At 42.1% G+C, this 15,835-nt stretch overlaps 1 protein-coding gene across 1 annotated transcript in view; it reads left to right on the top strand.

Moving 5' to 3' along the window:
* ITPR2 (inositol 1,4,5-trisphosphate receptor type 2) overlaps positions 1-15,835 on the top strand; it is a 244,615-nt gene that overhangs the window by 114,634 nt on the left and 114,146 nt on the right. Inside the window, exons 33-36 of the mRNA XM_066549543.1 lie at positions 2,913-3,041; positions 3,638-3,758; positions 13,546-13,736; positions 14,995-15,137. Coding sequence (XP_066405640.1) covers positions 2,913-3,041; positions 3,638-3,758; positions 13,546-13,736; positions 14,995-15,137 — 584 coding nt within the window. The remainder of the gene's footprint in view (positions 1-2,912; positions 3,042-3,637; positions 3,759-13,545; positions 13,737-14,994; positions 15,138-15,835) is intronic.

The following is a 15,835-nucleotide window of genomic DNA, read 5'->3' as shown; positions in this document are numbered from 1 at the left end:
CAGAGCCCAAGTGTTATAAATACATCAGCGTTCTGTAGCTATCAGGACAGTTAGAATGCTGTCAGCCTCATGAAAGATGTTACAATAGCTTTCAAAGCATTTAGAAAAAGAGCCCTTTGATCCTCTGTGTTCCAGTGAGCTAAAAGGGATGCTTTTGCATGGGGGAAGGGGAAATGCTTTTCTTTTAGCTGCTACAAATGCCTGTCAGTGGGTGAGGTTGTGAGCTTTGAGTCTGTTATTGGAGAGCACCAAGGTGAAAGACGGAGAGTGTTATCCTCAGGTTGGATTCCTTCTGTTTTAGATATATATATTAAAAAAAAAAAGTAACTGATTTTTAAAATCTGTTTCTGGATTGAGGAAGGAAATATTTAGTCCCCAGCTGTCATTTTCCTTTCAACAACATACATTGCAAAGCAGCCACGAGGCGGATCCGTGTATAAACTGGGTTTGCCAAAAGCTGTCGTGCTTTCAAAGGCTCCCTGCTTCTACAGCTTCTGCCAACCTACTTTCTGCTGGGTGTGACTTACAGCCTTGTGCTGAGCAAAGTGGGTGCTGCTGAAGGAAAGGCTTCCCTTTCCTGTGTGTGGCCCAGCCTGTGTAAGTCAGCAGCTGTAGTCTGAGCAGGATTAAAGACAAGAGCTGAGGATCTGACAGCTGTAAGGTCATCCTGGCTTTCTCCGCAGAATTTTTGAAGTATTATTCATGTGAGTTTTGGTCCCAAAGCCTCTTAAGGGGTTTTTAAACACTGCTTTCTCAATCCTCATCTCCATTTCATGCATTTCAGGTTTTTGTTTTTTTCTTCCACAGAGGAAGATCTTTCAATCCCCAAAGGGCAGAGGGATAAGAACAAATGAGAGGATTTCCAAATTCCTTCTGTGCTGGGAATTTTTCAGACCAGTGTTTGAGCAGAGGGGCATTCCCACATATGGCTCTGCCTTTCAGGCAGCTGAAGGGAAAAGCTTAAAAGTGTTCTGGAATTTAGTTTTGGCGATTTCTGCATTCACTGTGCTAGCACTGCACAGCTCCCTGTCTTCCTATTGGGATTGCAAATGCTGAGCTCAGAGCTACTGGTTCCAGCCAAAATTGGCATGCAGATTAATTAGAAGCAAAAGAACTTCCAGAGATTTTTAGTTCTATGATCTCTTAAAAAAAATTTAACAAGTTTTGATTAATAACTGAATCATTTACCTTCAGAAGGACAGGGGGTGGTGGTGGTATTACCCTTTTCCCAAAACAGAAGGGCTGATAAGTTTACTGTTTCATTTTAGCCGCTGTTGCTTCTCTGTCCAAAATCTTTCCTGAGGTGATAAAAAAATGCACTCTGTGGAGGCATGACTGATTTATCTGACACATTTTAGATAAGTAGACAAGCAAACTCCTCAAGATGCCTCATTTGTCTAGGTCTGAAGTTATCGTTGGTTATTCTTCTGCCTACTGCATGACAATGTTTGTGCGCTAGACCCAAAGTGCTTCTGTGTTCCCCTGAGCTCTAGCATACCGTGAACACAGGTGCTTTTGGATGTCATGTCAGTAGACTTCCTTAAAACATTCCTGGTGAAATTGCTGTCTTGTAGTGACAGTGGCAGTGTGTAATTAGAGAGCATCTTTGCCCTGTGTGAGATTCAGGTGCTGTGGATTATCTCTCTGCTTCTGTCACCAACTTTTCCCTGTGACCTTAAGCAATTCAATCAGCTTCTCTGGACTCCCTATCCCTGAAGAGATGTAACGGTAAGTGTGTGCCACTCAGGTTTGGGGTTATGTATTAAATGCACAGATGGCAATGACTCCTATCCCTGGAATTTTTGTGTGCAAAATAAATTCTGCTTTTGCATAGATTCCCTAGAACATCACAGTCATCTCTGGCTTGTGTAGGTGAAAGAGAAAACAACTCTGCCTTCATTTCTTGTTAAACATGACTACAACTGCTTATTCAAAGGCTGTTGAAGAGGTAGTATGACTACAGTCTGTACTATTTATTTGTCCAGTCTTGCCTTTCTCATTGTTTTTGGCTCTCTGTAGACTCCTTTCAGTACTGTGTAACTGACACATGCAAAGTCAACATGACTCTGTATAGATGTTCAAAAGTGTTGAAGAGAAATAAAGGAAATACTGAAGGATGTAATCCACACCAGTAATTTTTCCCTTTCTTTAAGTGTGACATCTTTATGCAGCAACAAACTTTAAGTGTTGTACCAAAGGGAGTCTTCAGGAACCTTTTGTACAAATCTTCCTACTTCTTCCCACCATTCAATCATCCTTCTGTGCTCCAGAGCTGTCCTGGTATCATCCATTCCCTTCTTTCATTGTTTCAGCTTGGCTTCTGTATTTTCCTCATGTGGCTTCCCAAAGAAATGCTGCCTCTCTTCCAGTGCCATCCTAAAGCCTGTTGGTATTGAGTGTGCTGTTTCCCTTCCTTCCCTCCTTTTAAACATTTTTCTTGCAAATGAGCTTCACCTTTTCCACCCACTTGTGGTGATTAATTGTTGAGAGAAGCTAAATGTTGTATGAAATCTTTCTAACCTGAGTTGTTTATGTCTCATCTGTCTCTGAAGCATCTTCCAACCAGCCCTGCAATGGGAGGAAAGGTCCATTTTCTTCTTGAATCTGTCTAAATGTGTAAGTGGCATGCAGTGTGCTGATTTAGGGGGATCTTTTCTTCATGGTGTGGGAAAGAAAAGGCAGGCAGCCAGAAAGAACTAGTTCAGAAGAGAAGGGTGGACCTCCAAGAAGAAAGATAAGCTGTAACAAATCCAGCTTCAACTCTAACATAGTTCTCTCTGATAGATACTATATAAAAATGTTTTGGTTTTACTTTAAGAAGAAATATCAGATGTGTTGTAATAAATACAAAATAACAAAGCTTGCTTATTGGGGAGAACTAAATCTCATTGTTTCCTCCTCCTTCCCTGCAGGTTTGTAACACAACCACGGATCGTAAACACGCAGACACATCTCTGGAGAAATATGTCACTGAGCCTGTCATGAGCATTGTGAGTGGCTTCTTCAATTCACCATTTTCAGATAACAGCACCAGCCTCCAGGTAAGGAGAAGAGACACAGACAAATCAGCTATTCAGACCATTAATGAGATACCTTCTGCTACCTGCATAGGAATGCTGTCACTTTTCATCCTCCTTTAATTTCTCTGTCCCCTCTCACGCCACTGACTACCAGCTTAATCCCTCTTTAAAACACTTTGTTCTTCATTTTAGTCACTTGCATTTTGAACCAGTAGACAGCTCAATGTGGTCAGAGTTAGTTCCTCTTGTGAATTCATTGGAGGGGATATCCTTGTAGAAAAATCATTGTGTGAGGGAGATGCTGTGTCCTGTGGGAGATGCTGTGTCCTGTGACAGAAGGGACACGCCTGAGAATGGGAAAAACTCCTCTGTCCTTGTGGTGTGTACTGTGTTTGCTTGATATCAGAAGCAATCTAAGGAAAAATTGCATGATTTGGCCTTTTTAGAGGTGCAGCATTGATTTCTGCTCCTGCCAGACCTAAAGATCAAAGAGAATTTAATGGAACCATAACTTGAGTGTACAAGCTAAAATCCTCTTGGTTTACATTGTGTCAAAACCTACGGCAGCTGTGAGGAGATCCTTAAGGGTAAAATTCTGTGTTTGTTTTTGTTTTCAGACACACCAGCCTGTTTTTATTCAGCTGCTGCAGTCTGCTTTCAGAATTTACAACTGTACCTGGCCAAACCCAACACAGAAAGCCTCAGTAGAGTCCTGTATCAAGACTTTGGCTGAAGTGGGTAGGTTCAGGTTTTACTTTGATTATTGCTCTTTGTGTTTAAAGATCAGACTTGAAGTTTAACAGTTTTTAATTTGACTCTACCATCCTGAAGTTGTGTCAGCAGTGATTTCGGAAATCCCACTTTCTGAGGTTAAATACTTCCTTCTTTTATAACCCATTCAAACCTGCCCCATCAAATAGGGTTGTTAGGGTGAAACTGGTAGGGCAGAGGGATGAGCTTGCTAAGAGAGTGCTGATTGAGCTTTCAGCCATCAATTTTAATTTGATGGTTGAAACTCTTGATGATTTTAACTTTTTAATATCAAGCAAGTTATGATATTAAATCACAATGTTAGCAAAGGCATCCCTGTTAAAATAAATTTTTTTAAAACTTCTTATCCTACATCAGAAAAAAATTCTTCACCAGAACATAGCTAAGACTGGCAAAAGTTAATTAAGTTAAATTTCTATAAATATGATTTTAAAGTCTTCTGCCATTCTATTCTGACAGAAAAAAGGATTATTCAATGTAGTTTCCAAAAGTCAGTGGTGATGGTTGCTTGTAGAATAAGTTTCTGCTCACTGGGGATGAAACCTGAGTAGAGGCAGATACACAGAAACTGGCTAAATTCTATTGTTAATACATTTATTAAAAAGTATTAATAAATAATGATAAAACAATATGAGAGGGTCCTAGAGCCACCTGCAGCACTGTAACAATCAACTCTAAATTTAGATTTTTGGAATAGCTTTACAGAAGTATCATTTAACATTTTAGCCAAAATATCTCATTAACTTTCTATGTGAATGTGAATAGGCAGTTACCTAAAAATTTAGCAACCTTCAACTGTGCAAATGATTTAATTAGGGATCCATCTGGCAAACGAACTTTGGAAGTTGAAGACATTTTATTTCCTTTATGCTATAACTACTACGGTCTCACATAAAGCTCCATCTCTACAAATTCTTGTTTGTGTGTTTAACGCTTATGCCCTTGCTCTTTTCTGGCATTTCTGGAAACAGTCATCAATAAATTACTTCCTTTGGGAGTCTGGGCAATGGAGGGGAAATAGGGCAGGTGAGAGTAGGTTTGAGACCAACCATGCCCCCTGTGTGCTTGTAGGCAGCTCAATGTCTTCATTTCTGTAGAGCTGCATCTAAAATCAAATTCTAGCTCAGAGAGGTCGTTGTGTTATCTCATCAAGATGAGGCTGTTTGGAGGCATCTGAGCGTGGGTTTGGCTACGTGCCCACAGCACACAGCTGATTCTAGCCTGAAAAATTCCCAGCAAATTCCAGCAATGCAGAGCTCTGCTGATTGCTGGATGAGTCAGGTCAGGCTCTCACTGGGCTTTCTCTTCTCCCAAGGAGCATGTGCTAGGACAAGAACAAAAGTTCTCAGGTTGCACCAGGGGAGGTTTAGGTTGGGTGTTAGGAAAAATTTCTTCACTGAAAGGGTTGTCAAGCACTGGAACAGGCTGCCCTGGAAAGTGGTTGAGTCATCATACCCTGGAGGTACTTAAAAGACATGTAGATGTGGCACTTAGAGACTTGGTGCAGTGGTGGACATGGCACTGTTAGGTGTTAGGTTACTGCTTGGACTCTATCTTGGACTCTATCTTGAAGGACTTTTCCAACCTAAATTATTCTATGATTCTGCCCTGTTGAGACCGCCAAGCTGAACTTGTCCCCACAGCAGCCTGAGAGGGAAACCACAGGTCACCCTAAGGGGATGGCAGATCCAGCTTCATGTCAGGTGTGCCAGTACATGAAAGGGCTGGTGGGCTTTGCTGGGCAGTCCTCTGTGTGCCTCTTGTTTCTGGGGGCTCCAGGAATGGCTGATGTCTGGAGTTTGCTTCAGATATGTGACTTTGTATCCTATTTGTGGAACTGGGTTTCTGCCTCCACTACAGTCCTTTCTTTCATTCTGTTTTCTTTTTTCTGGAGATAGTTTTTAGAGTTGGTTTGTTTGTTTTGGTTTTTTTTTTTTTTTTGTTTAAGTAAGCTCTTGTGCTATCCTATGGGTCCAGGCTCCTTCTTGCTCCTCTGGCTTCCCACCCATGGGCTCCCAGCCGTGCCTTGGGTGCTCTCAGGTGTGGCAGAGCAGAGCTGAGCTGCCAGGGAAGGGCATCACTCTGTGTCCTCCTCTGGGGCTTCCCTGCAGCAAGAACTACCAGACTGGGAACCCCTGGGGTGCCATGGGCTGGCAGCCTCAGAGCAGCTCCCTGAAAGCACACAGCACTGCTGATTTCCTTGCCCATATCCTAACAACTGTTCAGGGATTCATCACTAATAGCAATATCCAGCATGGTAAAGTTATGTTGTGTCAGACAATTGCCACGTTTTTATTGAGTGTTTTATTTTGACAGTGGAGAAGGGAAGAGGTGAGGGGGATTTCCCCAAGGAGCAAGGTAGCTGGAGAAGAAGTGGAAGCAGAGTTTTTGACAAACACCCCTGTGCAAAATTTGCCTGGCCAGTAGAGATTTTAACTGCAGGTGATACTCAGTGTTTTTAGGCATGGTGACAAATGTGTCTTGCCTGGGCTAATGGAGTAGGCCTGTTCTTCCCTGTGCAAATATTTGGAAAAACTTCCCCACCTGGGGATACCAGAGGCTTTTACAGCCAAGGCCCTTCTGTGATTGCAGTGGGTGCCTGGTGCCTTTCTCCGTCGGGTGTTCCTCTGCTCAAAATGATGCCTCACTTTGAGAAGCTGGAGGCATCTTCCATAATCCAATACAAACATAGCAACCTTCTTGTGCTCTTTTGTTGGCTGTATATGTGGACCATTTTTTCCCCTTTTCTGACTTGAGAATCTTACAGTTTTAATGTTAGGGCCTTTGTGTTTCACAGCAAGGCTTTAAAAAACCTCTAAAAAGATTTTGCCTATATCAGAGAGATGGAGTATTGGACAGATTTACAGCAGGGACCAAAGACTTCTGAGGAAAAATAAGTGAAGTATAGACCTGAAAGAACAAACATGATTTTTTTTTTTTTTTTTTTTTTTTTTTTTTTTTTTTTTTTTTGGTGTCATTGCCCTGGATTTACAAATGAATCTCAGGGGGAAGAAAGAAAGATCATACACAGATTTCCCAAGATATCAAAGATCCATATAATGACACACTTTTAAAATGACACACTTGAGAGCAAGTTTAAGCAACATACACTCTTCTCAGTGCTTCCTGGTTTGTTGCTGGCAAGTGGATGCACTGCCTCAAGAGCTTGAGATCATTACATCTGTTTTCTGATGTTCTGATGAGTACTGTAAGGATGTGTGTTACCTTCCAGGTCAAAAAAAGGATATCTCACAGAAGCTTATTTTTCATAACCCTGGTACTTCAACTCCACTCTACCACCAGGGAAAAACTGCATAAGCTTTTCAAGCCTCACTTGCTGCTTTGTCTCCAGGCACTTTCCTGCCTCCAGTTCAGCAGGAAGCATAGAGGCTTGCTTCTCTTCTTCAGCAGATCCAGGGGGTTTGGAACACAGATATCAATGTGCACCAGGTTTCTATTGCCCCAGAAACATTTGGCTACTTGGCTGAGTAGAAACACTTGTGAAATTACATATATATATATATATATATATATATGCACACACACATACATACATGTGTATTTATATATGTGTGTGTGCATGACTTGTTCACATGGATTTCTGAAGCAGGTTACCACACTGGTGAGAATGAACACATACATATATCACTTTGGCCTTTTCTCTTTTATTACATAGGACTGAGATTTTGCTTGAAAATACAGTCCAAAAAGTGAATAATGAAAACAGCTTCTATCTCCCTGGTAAAATAGCAACAACTGAAAAATACCCAGACCTTTGTGAAAACAGAGGAAAGAAGACATCCAACCATTTAATTTATTTCAAATAAATTAATTTTCAAAGGACTTTCAGTTCATGCATTTTATGATCTTTGCAAGGTTGAGAAGGGTGAAAGCCTGTCTCAAAGTCTGCATTTTAAACCAGCTCTTTCTCTAAAGACCTGGGACCTCTCCAGTATCAATATCACCTCTCCTTGCAACCAAAGATTGTATATCTTAAATTACATATCCTAAATGGCATTGAAGCAGGGTCTTTCCTGACCAGTCCTTCAGGACCCATGTAAAGAACTATCTTTGCTTCTTAATTAAGGCAGCAATTCTTGTATCTTCTCCTCTGAGCATCAGTTTTCTGTTACAAGGGTAAATTCAGTTGTTTTACACTCTTGTCTCTGTAGCATCCATTAGTTTTCTCCATTATGTTTTAAAAAGTGGAACCTTTCCTCTGGTACTGTGTCTATCCCAAGGATATGGTCTGTCTGTGATTGTGCTGTGACCACCAATAATGAAATAATTGGAATTTCCCAGATGAGTAAACAGTGCCAGATAGGAACCTGCATTTTGTTGCACTATGTCTCTTGGCAGACCCTCTAAAAAAAAAAATCTGTTAGCAAGCCAAATTGCATTAGTCACTATCAGATTATGTTCTAGGATGTTGTGCAGGAGAAGCAAGAGGAGAATTCTTGTTTCCATCCTACCCAATTTGAGGTGAGCCCTGTAAGATTGCTATTTCCTAAGTTCAAAGCTGGAACAGGTACAGAGGAAGCACTGTTGGGGTGGTCAGGGGAAAGAAGAACTCTGTTACAGGAAGGGAATTCAGAACCCCCACATGCTTTGCTTAGCAAAACACAGACCTGTGTTGTTGCTCTTTAAATGTACTTAAGAAGATAAATAGTCACAGAGACGTTTAAGCTGAAGGACAGTGCTGACCCAAAAGCAACTGCCCATAAATTACACTAGGTTGTAAATAACCTAAATAAATTTAGATTGTAAATCAGAGGATTAGAACCCACTTTGGAAGGATGTCCTTGGTCAGTGGGCTGAGAGAAAGCAGAGGGAGGAGGAATGGCAGATAAGCTGCCATCATTTTAAATGGGGCTCAATAAATTTTTCCAGAGATATTAAAGAGCATGGGTTGTCTGTAACAGAGAGCAGACGGTCTGAAGGTGTACTGAAGTCCCTTCTAGTTGAGTATTTATTCCCTAATTTAAAGTCACCAATACCTCCTTGTACAGAATCAAAAAAAAATCCTCTCCTCTGTTTCTTCTTGACCATGCTTTTATGCCCTCTAAAGCCCTTTACTTTTCCCTGACAAATTACAAATAGGAAATATTAAACATAAAATCTAGGTCACATTTTGTTGCTTCTTTGAAATGATTATGTGTATTTTAATGTCCATATAGATGAATTTTCATATAACAATCTTTTCAGTCATGAAAGTACGTTTATTTCACTTCCCATTTGAATTTTAAAATCTTTCTTCCATTTTATAAAAAGCTAGACCTTCATTTTCAATTTTTAGTTCAAATAAAATAATTATCCTGTTGTTACTTTTTTGACAGCAAGAAGAATACATTTCAGATGAAGCACATATTTTATTCTATTTTAACTGTTTGTGTTTCCCTAATTGCAAGAAAAATTCAATGATGATCTTTTTACAGGCTGATAAATATTTTAGCGTAGATTTTCTGTTGGAAAAAAACATCCAAGTGAAGGGTACAAGATTGGCAGGTTTGTGTCTTGTCTACACAAAGCTTTTATTTCCCTTAAAAAGTCTTGCTGTCGCTAGCGTTAGTGTCTCTCCATCTGAATGCATTTGTTAAGCAGTCAGTAAATGATTAAGGAGCTGGAGGGACTGATTTATGGAACAAAATTAATTGAACTAAATATGCATCACTCTGTTACGTGACAACTGGGAAGTGTGGGAGAACATGATAGAGCTGTCTGTGACTACCAGGGGGTGTAAGCTGGGAGCAGAGCAAAGGATTCACAGCCAGGTACAGCTGGGGCTTTTTCCTGACCCAGACTGCCTGGCACACTCCTCCTTGAGGGGCTCTGAGGGACCAAATGCCTGCATGTCCCCCTGAAAACCCACACCAGGGATGCTTCAGGGTTAATTAGCTGTGAAGCCACCACACTCTGGTGTGTTCTGTATATACTGCAAAAGCTAATGGAGTGACATTTAAAATGAGGGAGCAGTAGGTGGAAATAGCGAGAACAGCGAGGTTCCTTATGGCAAGATAGATTATTCTGCAGAATGGGCATCCAAGGAAAATTACAGGCAAGGGCCACTTCCTGGAAATCCTTAGGACTGAATTGCTCCTCAGACATGGGCAGCAGCACAGTGAAAGGACAGTACTTCAGGAGGCATTCCTGAAATAGGTCCAATTCCTGTGCTCCTGTGAAGAGAACTACATGCAGGTAATTTAACAAAATAACACCTGGGCCCATTTCAGCCTCTCTGGGAGCAGCTGGACTGTGCTCCTGGGACTTGGCTGGAGCTTGCTTGTCCAGAGTGCCTTGATTTTTACCTGCTTGATTCTTGGCATTCCTGGTGCCCTTTTCTTTTGAGTCTTTGAGTTCTCTTTCATTGTTTAAGCAGTAAGAGGGAGGAAAGCTGCTGATCACTGGATGCCCACAGACCCATCCAGCACGGGGCAGGGCATTTTGCTGGGACCAGGCTGAATTTGCAGTGCTGTGTTTCTTACCACTGCCATGGGTTGTGTTTGCTCGCTTGTCTTGGCTCCTCTTGGCTCTCTTGCTGAGAGATAATTGGGAGCAGCAGATTGAGAGTTAGTAGTTTAAAGGATTTCCCAGAAATTCCATCTCCTCTGACACTGGCAAAATGGTGCTGTATATTCAGGGTGTAATTAGCCCTGTGCACAGTGCCCTAGGTGGGAAATGGGCACTGTATAAGCCTGGGACCTGCCCTCCACTGCAGGGCAGAATTTACCTGTGCTGAAGACATCACAGAACCACACAATATTCTGAACTGGAAGGGACCCACAAGGATCATTGAGTCTATCCTGATAAGTATCCTGCTGAATACTTACGTACAGACAGCCACATATCTTTTTCCCAAATTCACCAGATGAAAGACAGAATTTTACCCCATCTTGGCTCCTTTGTCTACCAGCTCTAACCATACTTTGCAAGTTTGAGTGCTGTCCAAAAGTATTTCTAAGTGGAACAAAAATAAACATGCTTTTAAATATTTGATGTTGATACTTTAAGGGAGATTGACACATTTTGAAGAGGAAAGCAGCCTACAACACCTAAATTAAAAATAAATATTTATGTTCACATTTGTTCATCAGCTTTCCAAAATGTAAAAATATGTTTCATGTAGTTTTAAATAATGAAATGTGAAACAAATGAAAGATAAACTTTCTACAAGCTGAAAAGAAATAAGAAGACAAAGGCTTTGTTTATAGCTTAGACTTCAACAGTGCCCTTTGACAACCAATACAAATCTTAATTACAAATGGAATTATACATGTAAGAACTGCTCAAAACAAAGGAGTATTTTTTTTCTCTCTCTGGTTTTCTTTGTGATAGTTTTAATTAGCTCCAACTCTTTGAACAATCATAGTCCTTGACTGCTCCTCAGACACTGATGGAAGTTGTTAACTTCAAATGGCATCTCTAGGATTGCAGAAGTCTGGGTTCTCCTCTGAACAGTGTGCTCCCTATTGCTAAATTTATTCTTCTATATATCAGGATTCTGCATACATTCCACTTAATTCAGAAGTGAGCATTGTCCAGTAACATTCCAGTGATTGACATTAGGACACAATAAATTGGATTAATAGGCTGCAGCACCCTACCCACCCTGGCAGAACTTTAATGGACTTCTCTAGTAAAGTAGGCAGCAACAGGGCAAATGTGTTTTGAAAAACAGCCCAGTTGAATTACATGGAAAAACAATCATTAGAAATAATGGCCACCCATACATGGCATTTTCCACATGTTAATCAGGAACTTGCCTTCAAAACAAATGGAGAGTGGAAAGGAAAAGTCAATTTGTGTCTTCCCAGCTTAACCTAATTTTTTTTCAATTCCCTGTGGCCAACCATTTAAAAGAAAGTGCCTACCAGAAATGGATTTAGAGAATTCTCTTCCATCCCAGTGGAACAGCCTGATCCATGGGGGAAGCCCCAGTCCTGCATCACGATCCAGCCTTGCAGTGGGAAGAGGGGAGGGTGCCCTGAACCTGTGGGATCCATTAAAGGGAAGAGAGTCCCCATGACAGAACGCCCTTGCCACAGTCTCTGAGGCTGGGGGTTGAGGTGTCACAGCCAGATTTAGGTTTATAATAAAAGCTGTCATTTCAATCTAGTCCTGAGGGGAAGAGAAAGTTTGTGCCTGGGATCTGTGACTCACTGTGCTTGGCAGCACTGCAGCCTTCATTCATCAGAGCTGTGTGGTGCCTCTGCCTGCACATCCTCCCTGGGGCTGGAGGCATGGGCTGCTTGGGACAGAAGGGCACCTGCTGACTTCACAGGTTCAGGACATAAAGCTGGATATATTTTAGAGCTGGGAGGAAGAGGTGGAGTATTTTTGATGCCTTCCTCCACTGTGGAAAGTGTGTTAGTGAGGAATAGTGGGGAAATGCCTCAGAGAAACGTTGTGCAGAACTGCAATTTGGGCTAATTGCTTTTTAAATTTCAGCTTGTTTCAATAAGGAAAACTGAAAAATTACTTATTATTGGTCATTATTACAAATGGATTAGAACTGCTCCATTCTATTTTTAAGTTTTTATTAAACATAAGCTGTGCCACAGAAGTTAAGTGAAATGACATGGAATACAGAGCCTAATTACTGGAACATAACCTGGTCTTTCAGAGATACTGATCATAGGCTCACAGAATGGTTTGGGTTGGAAAGGACCTTAAACAGCATCCAGCTCCACCCCCTACCATGGGCAGGATCACCTTCCACTATCCCAGCTTGCTCAGAGCCCCATCCAGCCTGGCCTGAAACATTTCCAGGGCTGGGGCAAACTTTTGTTTATTGGTTGAATTTCAGACTGCTCATGCTGAGCCAGAGAACAATGTCACTCTGATCTCCAGTGGGATGGAAAGGAGCAGCTAACACAGAGATTTTACTGGGGGAGGGGGCAGATACCTTCTAACTCTGCCTTTCAAACTTCCTTTTCAAACAACAGTTCAGGATGCCATAGTAATTTAATAGTGGATGCCCTGCAAGAATTCCTGAAAGCCTCTTCCAATTTTTTTTTATTCTGATACTCTCTCTATTGTCATTTCCTGCCTCTGAAGTCTAAAAAGAAGAAAATAATTGCAATTTTTAGCTATTGATTAAATTTTTTTAACTATCAGTTAGACTATCAGATGTTTATTAACTACTGGATATATTGCAGTGGCATCCAGACACCATCTAGGAATCCAGGGTTTAGCAGTATAGGAAACCCAGGGAGAAGGAGACAGTCTTTTTCAAATTTAATTTGTATGCACTTGGTTCCTCATGGTCTTCACAAGAGGAATATATAGTAAAGCAACAGAGAGTACTTGGGATAAATTGGATAAATGTGCCTATGTCCACTAGAAAGAAAAATTTCAGAATTTGCTTCTGAATAGAGTAAAACTAACTGTTGAAATAACACATACTCCTTTTGTTACTCTTATCAATATCTCTGGATTTTTTTTCAAGTTAGTAGAAAAATTATTCTGTTTAAAAAATATATCTGTGTCTGTGAAAATACATACTGGAAATGATTCTCATCTCATTTAAAATAGTACAGCTTGCTTTCTTTAACTAGATTATGGCTGATTTCTACCACTTAGGTATGCTTATTTTTAAGGGTTCTTATTTTTAGGATCCCTATTTTTAAAACCTGTTGAAGCAATATCACCCTGCCCCTTAACTTCAACGACATGAGGCTGTCGCATGCCATGATCTCTGTAATATTTTCAAGTTTTTGCCACTGTAAATGTCTTGTGTTTTTCCTTCCTATGAAAGCAAAGAACCGTGGGATTGCGATTCCAGTGGATTTGGACAGCCAGGTGAACACCTTGTTCATGAAGAGTCACTCCAACATGGTGCAGAGGGCAGCCATGGGCTGGAGGATGTCAGCCCGCACTGGACCTCGCTTCAAAGAAGCTCTTGGTGGGCCAGCCTGGGATTACAGGAACATCATAGAGAAACTGCAGGTACAGAAATAGCAAATGGCTTGGGCAGCAGTGGCACTGCAGGTATCTCAAGTGTGCCAGATGTGGAAAACACCAGACACAGGCCCAGTGCAGTTTTAGTGCTGGATGAGAGGAGCCGCTGCACTTCTGGGTGGGGATGGCTGAAAAGGCTCAGCTCTTCAAGATCAGAATTTGGCTCCTGCAGAAGTCAGAGAGGGGTAGGAGCTATCACAGAATGAGCTGAGCTGGAGGAGTCCCACAAGGATCATTGAGTCCAAGCCCTCGCCCTGCACAGACCCCCCAACAATCCACCCTGAGCTTGTCCAAACACTTGGAGCTCTGTCCAAACACTCCTGGAGCTCTGGCAGCCTTGGGGCCGTGACCATTCCTGGGGAGCCTGTTCAGTGCCCCAGCACCCTCTGGGGGAAGAACTTTTCCCTGATACCCACCCTGACCCTGCCCAGACACAGCTCCAGCCATTCCTGGGTCCTGTCCCTGGTCACACAGAGCAGAGATCAGAGCCTGCCCCTCTTCTTCCCCTCGTGAGGAAGCTGCAGAACTGCTGTGAGCTCTGACCTCAGTCTGCTCTTCTCCAGCTGAACAGACCAAGTGCCCTCAGCTGCTCCTTGTGTGGCTTCCCCTCCAGGCCCTTCAGCATCTCCATGTCCCTCCTTTGAACACTTACATTGTGGTGCCCAAAACTGCACACAGTATTCAAGTTGTGTTCTCCTTGAAGTTCTCCACAGAGCAGCATCTCCTTTCTGCCCTTTTTATGGCCACGTGTCCTGGCTGCAGAGAAGATACTGGAGGCTTTAGGTCATGTTTGTGTCACTGGAGATTGCCATGAGATGGAGATCACCTTGTGCATGTAGAGCCTAAACAGCATCAGGGGTTTATGACCTGAGAAAACAGCAGGACCCAGACAAAAGGAGGTGCCCTAAACACCAAGGAGACAACACCTGAGGTGACACATTAACTGTGTGTAGTGAGCCTTTTTTTTCCAGCACACCATCATTCTTACTGTTGTCACAGGTTTTGTGAGCAATACTGCAGAGGAGAAATTTGAAAGAGAGTAACAATGGGCACCTTGTCCCCCTTGCCCTGCATGAGGAGTGGTGTGAAGAAAGGCTTGAGGTGGCTTTGCAGCCAGCTGGGCTTCCCAGGACTCTTGCAGCTGGGCATCCCACTGGGCCAAGCAGTGCATCACACCAAACTGTGCGACTTCACAGCAGGTTGCTGTAGTTCTCCTGCAGTTATGGATGTTCTCCTGTCTCCCCAGGACGTGGTGTCCTCTTTGGAGCAGCAGTTCACACCCATGATGCAAGCTGAGTTCTCAGTGCTGGTTGATGTGCTGCACAGCCCAGAGCTCCTGTTCCCCGAGGGCAGCGATGCCAGAATAAGATGTGGCGCTTTCATGTCCAAGTAAGTGGCGTGCAGAGGGGCCTGGTTGCTTCTTTGGGAAAAAAGATGGCAGGGTTTTAGCTTTTTCAACAGCATTTACCTCTGGTTTTCAGCAGAGACTTAAGCATGCAGGTGACCAAGTTTACGGTTGAAAGCTTAAAGTGAGGTCTTTTGATCCATATTTTATATTTCTCAACAGTTTTGTTGTCTGGAGAGCATAGAGCAAGAGGGGTTGCTTGCCTTACCTGCTAGAAATGGCTTGTTAAAATTGTGGCAGGCTCAGCCTACTTCTGTTTTCTCAATGGGCTACTTTGCTATTACATTTCACCAAATCTACAACAGAAACTTAAGATTTTCCATAGCAGAATTTTCAAGAATTCATAATGAAGCAGTGGGCTGCTCAAGGCTCGTGGGTTTTTGTTAGAGTTTTTTTGGTACAGCAAATTGATATTTTTATTTTAAACTGCCAACAGCTCTTTGAAAATACATTTCACTGGGACCCCTATCTAGTCTTGAATTATTAGATGTTTTATTTGCAGTCTGTGCATTGGAATAGAGTCTTGCAAATTTTTTATTAGTCCTCGAGTGAGATGCCCTCCCCGCCCTTGAGAAACTATAATTTAAACAGAGATAACTTGGGGGAAATTAATGCATTTGGCAGCTCTCCTGATTCCTTGGATATTTGCATATTCTGCAGAAGTAGCATTATAACAATATGT

This window comes from Molothrus aeneus, chromosome 5, assembly GCF_037042795.1.
Source record: "Molothrus aeneus isolate 106 chromosome 5, BPBGC_Maene_1.0, whole genome shotgun sequence".
NCBI lineage: Eukaryota > Metazoa > Chordata > Aves > Passeriformes > Icteridae > Molothrus > Molothrus aeneus.
Note: the sequence above shows the minus strand (reverse complement) of the source record. Positions and strands in the feature narration are given on the sequence as shown.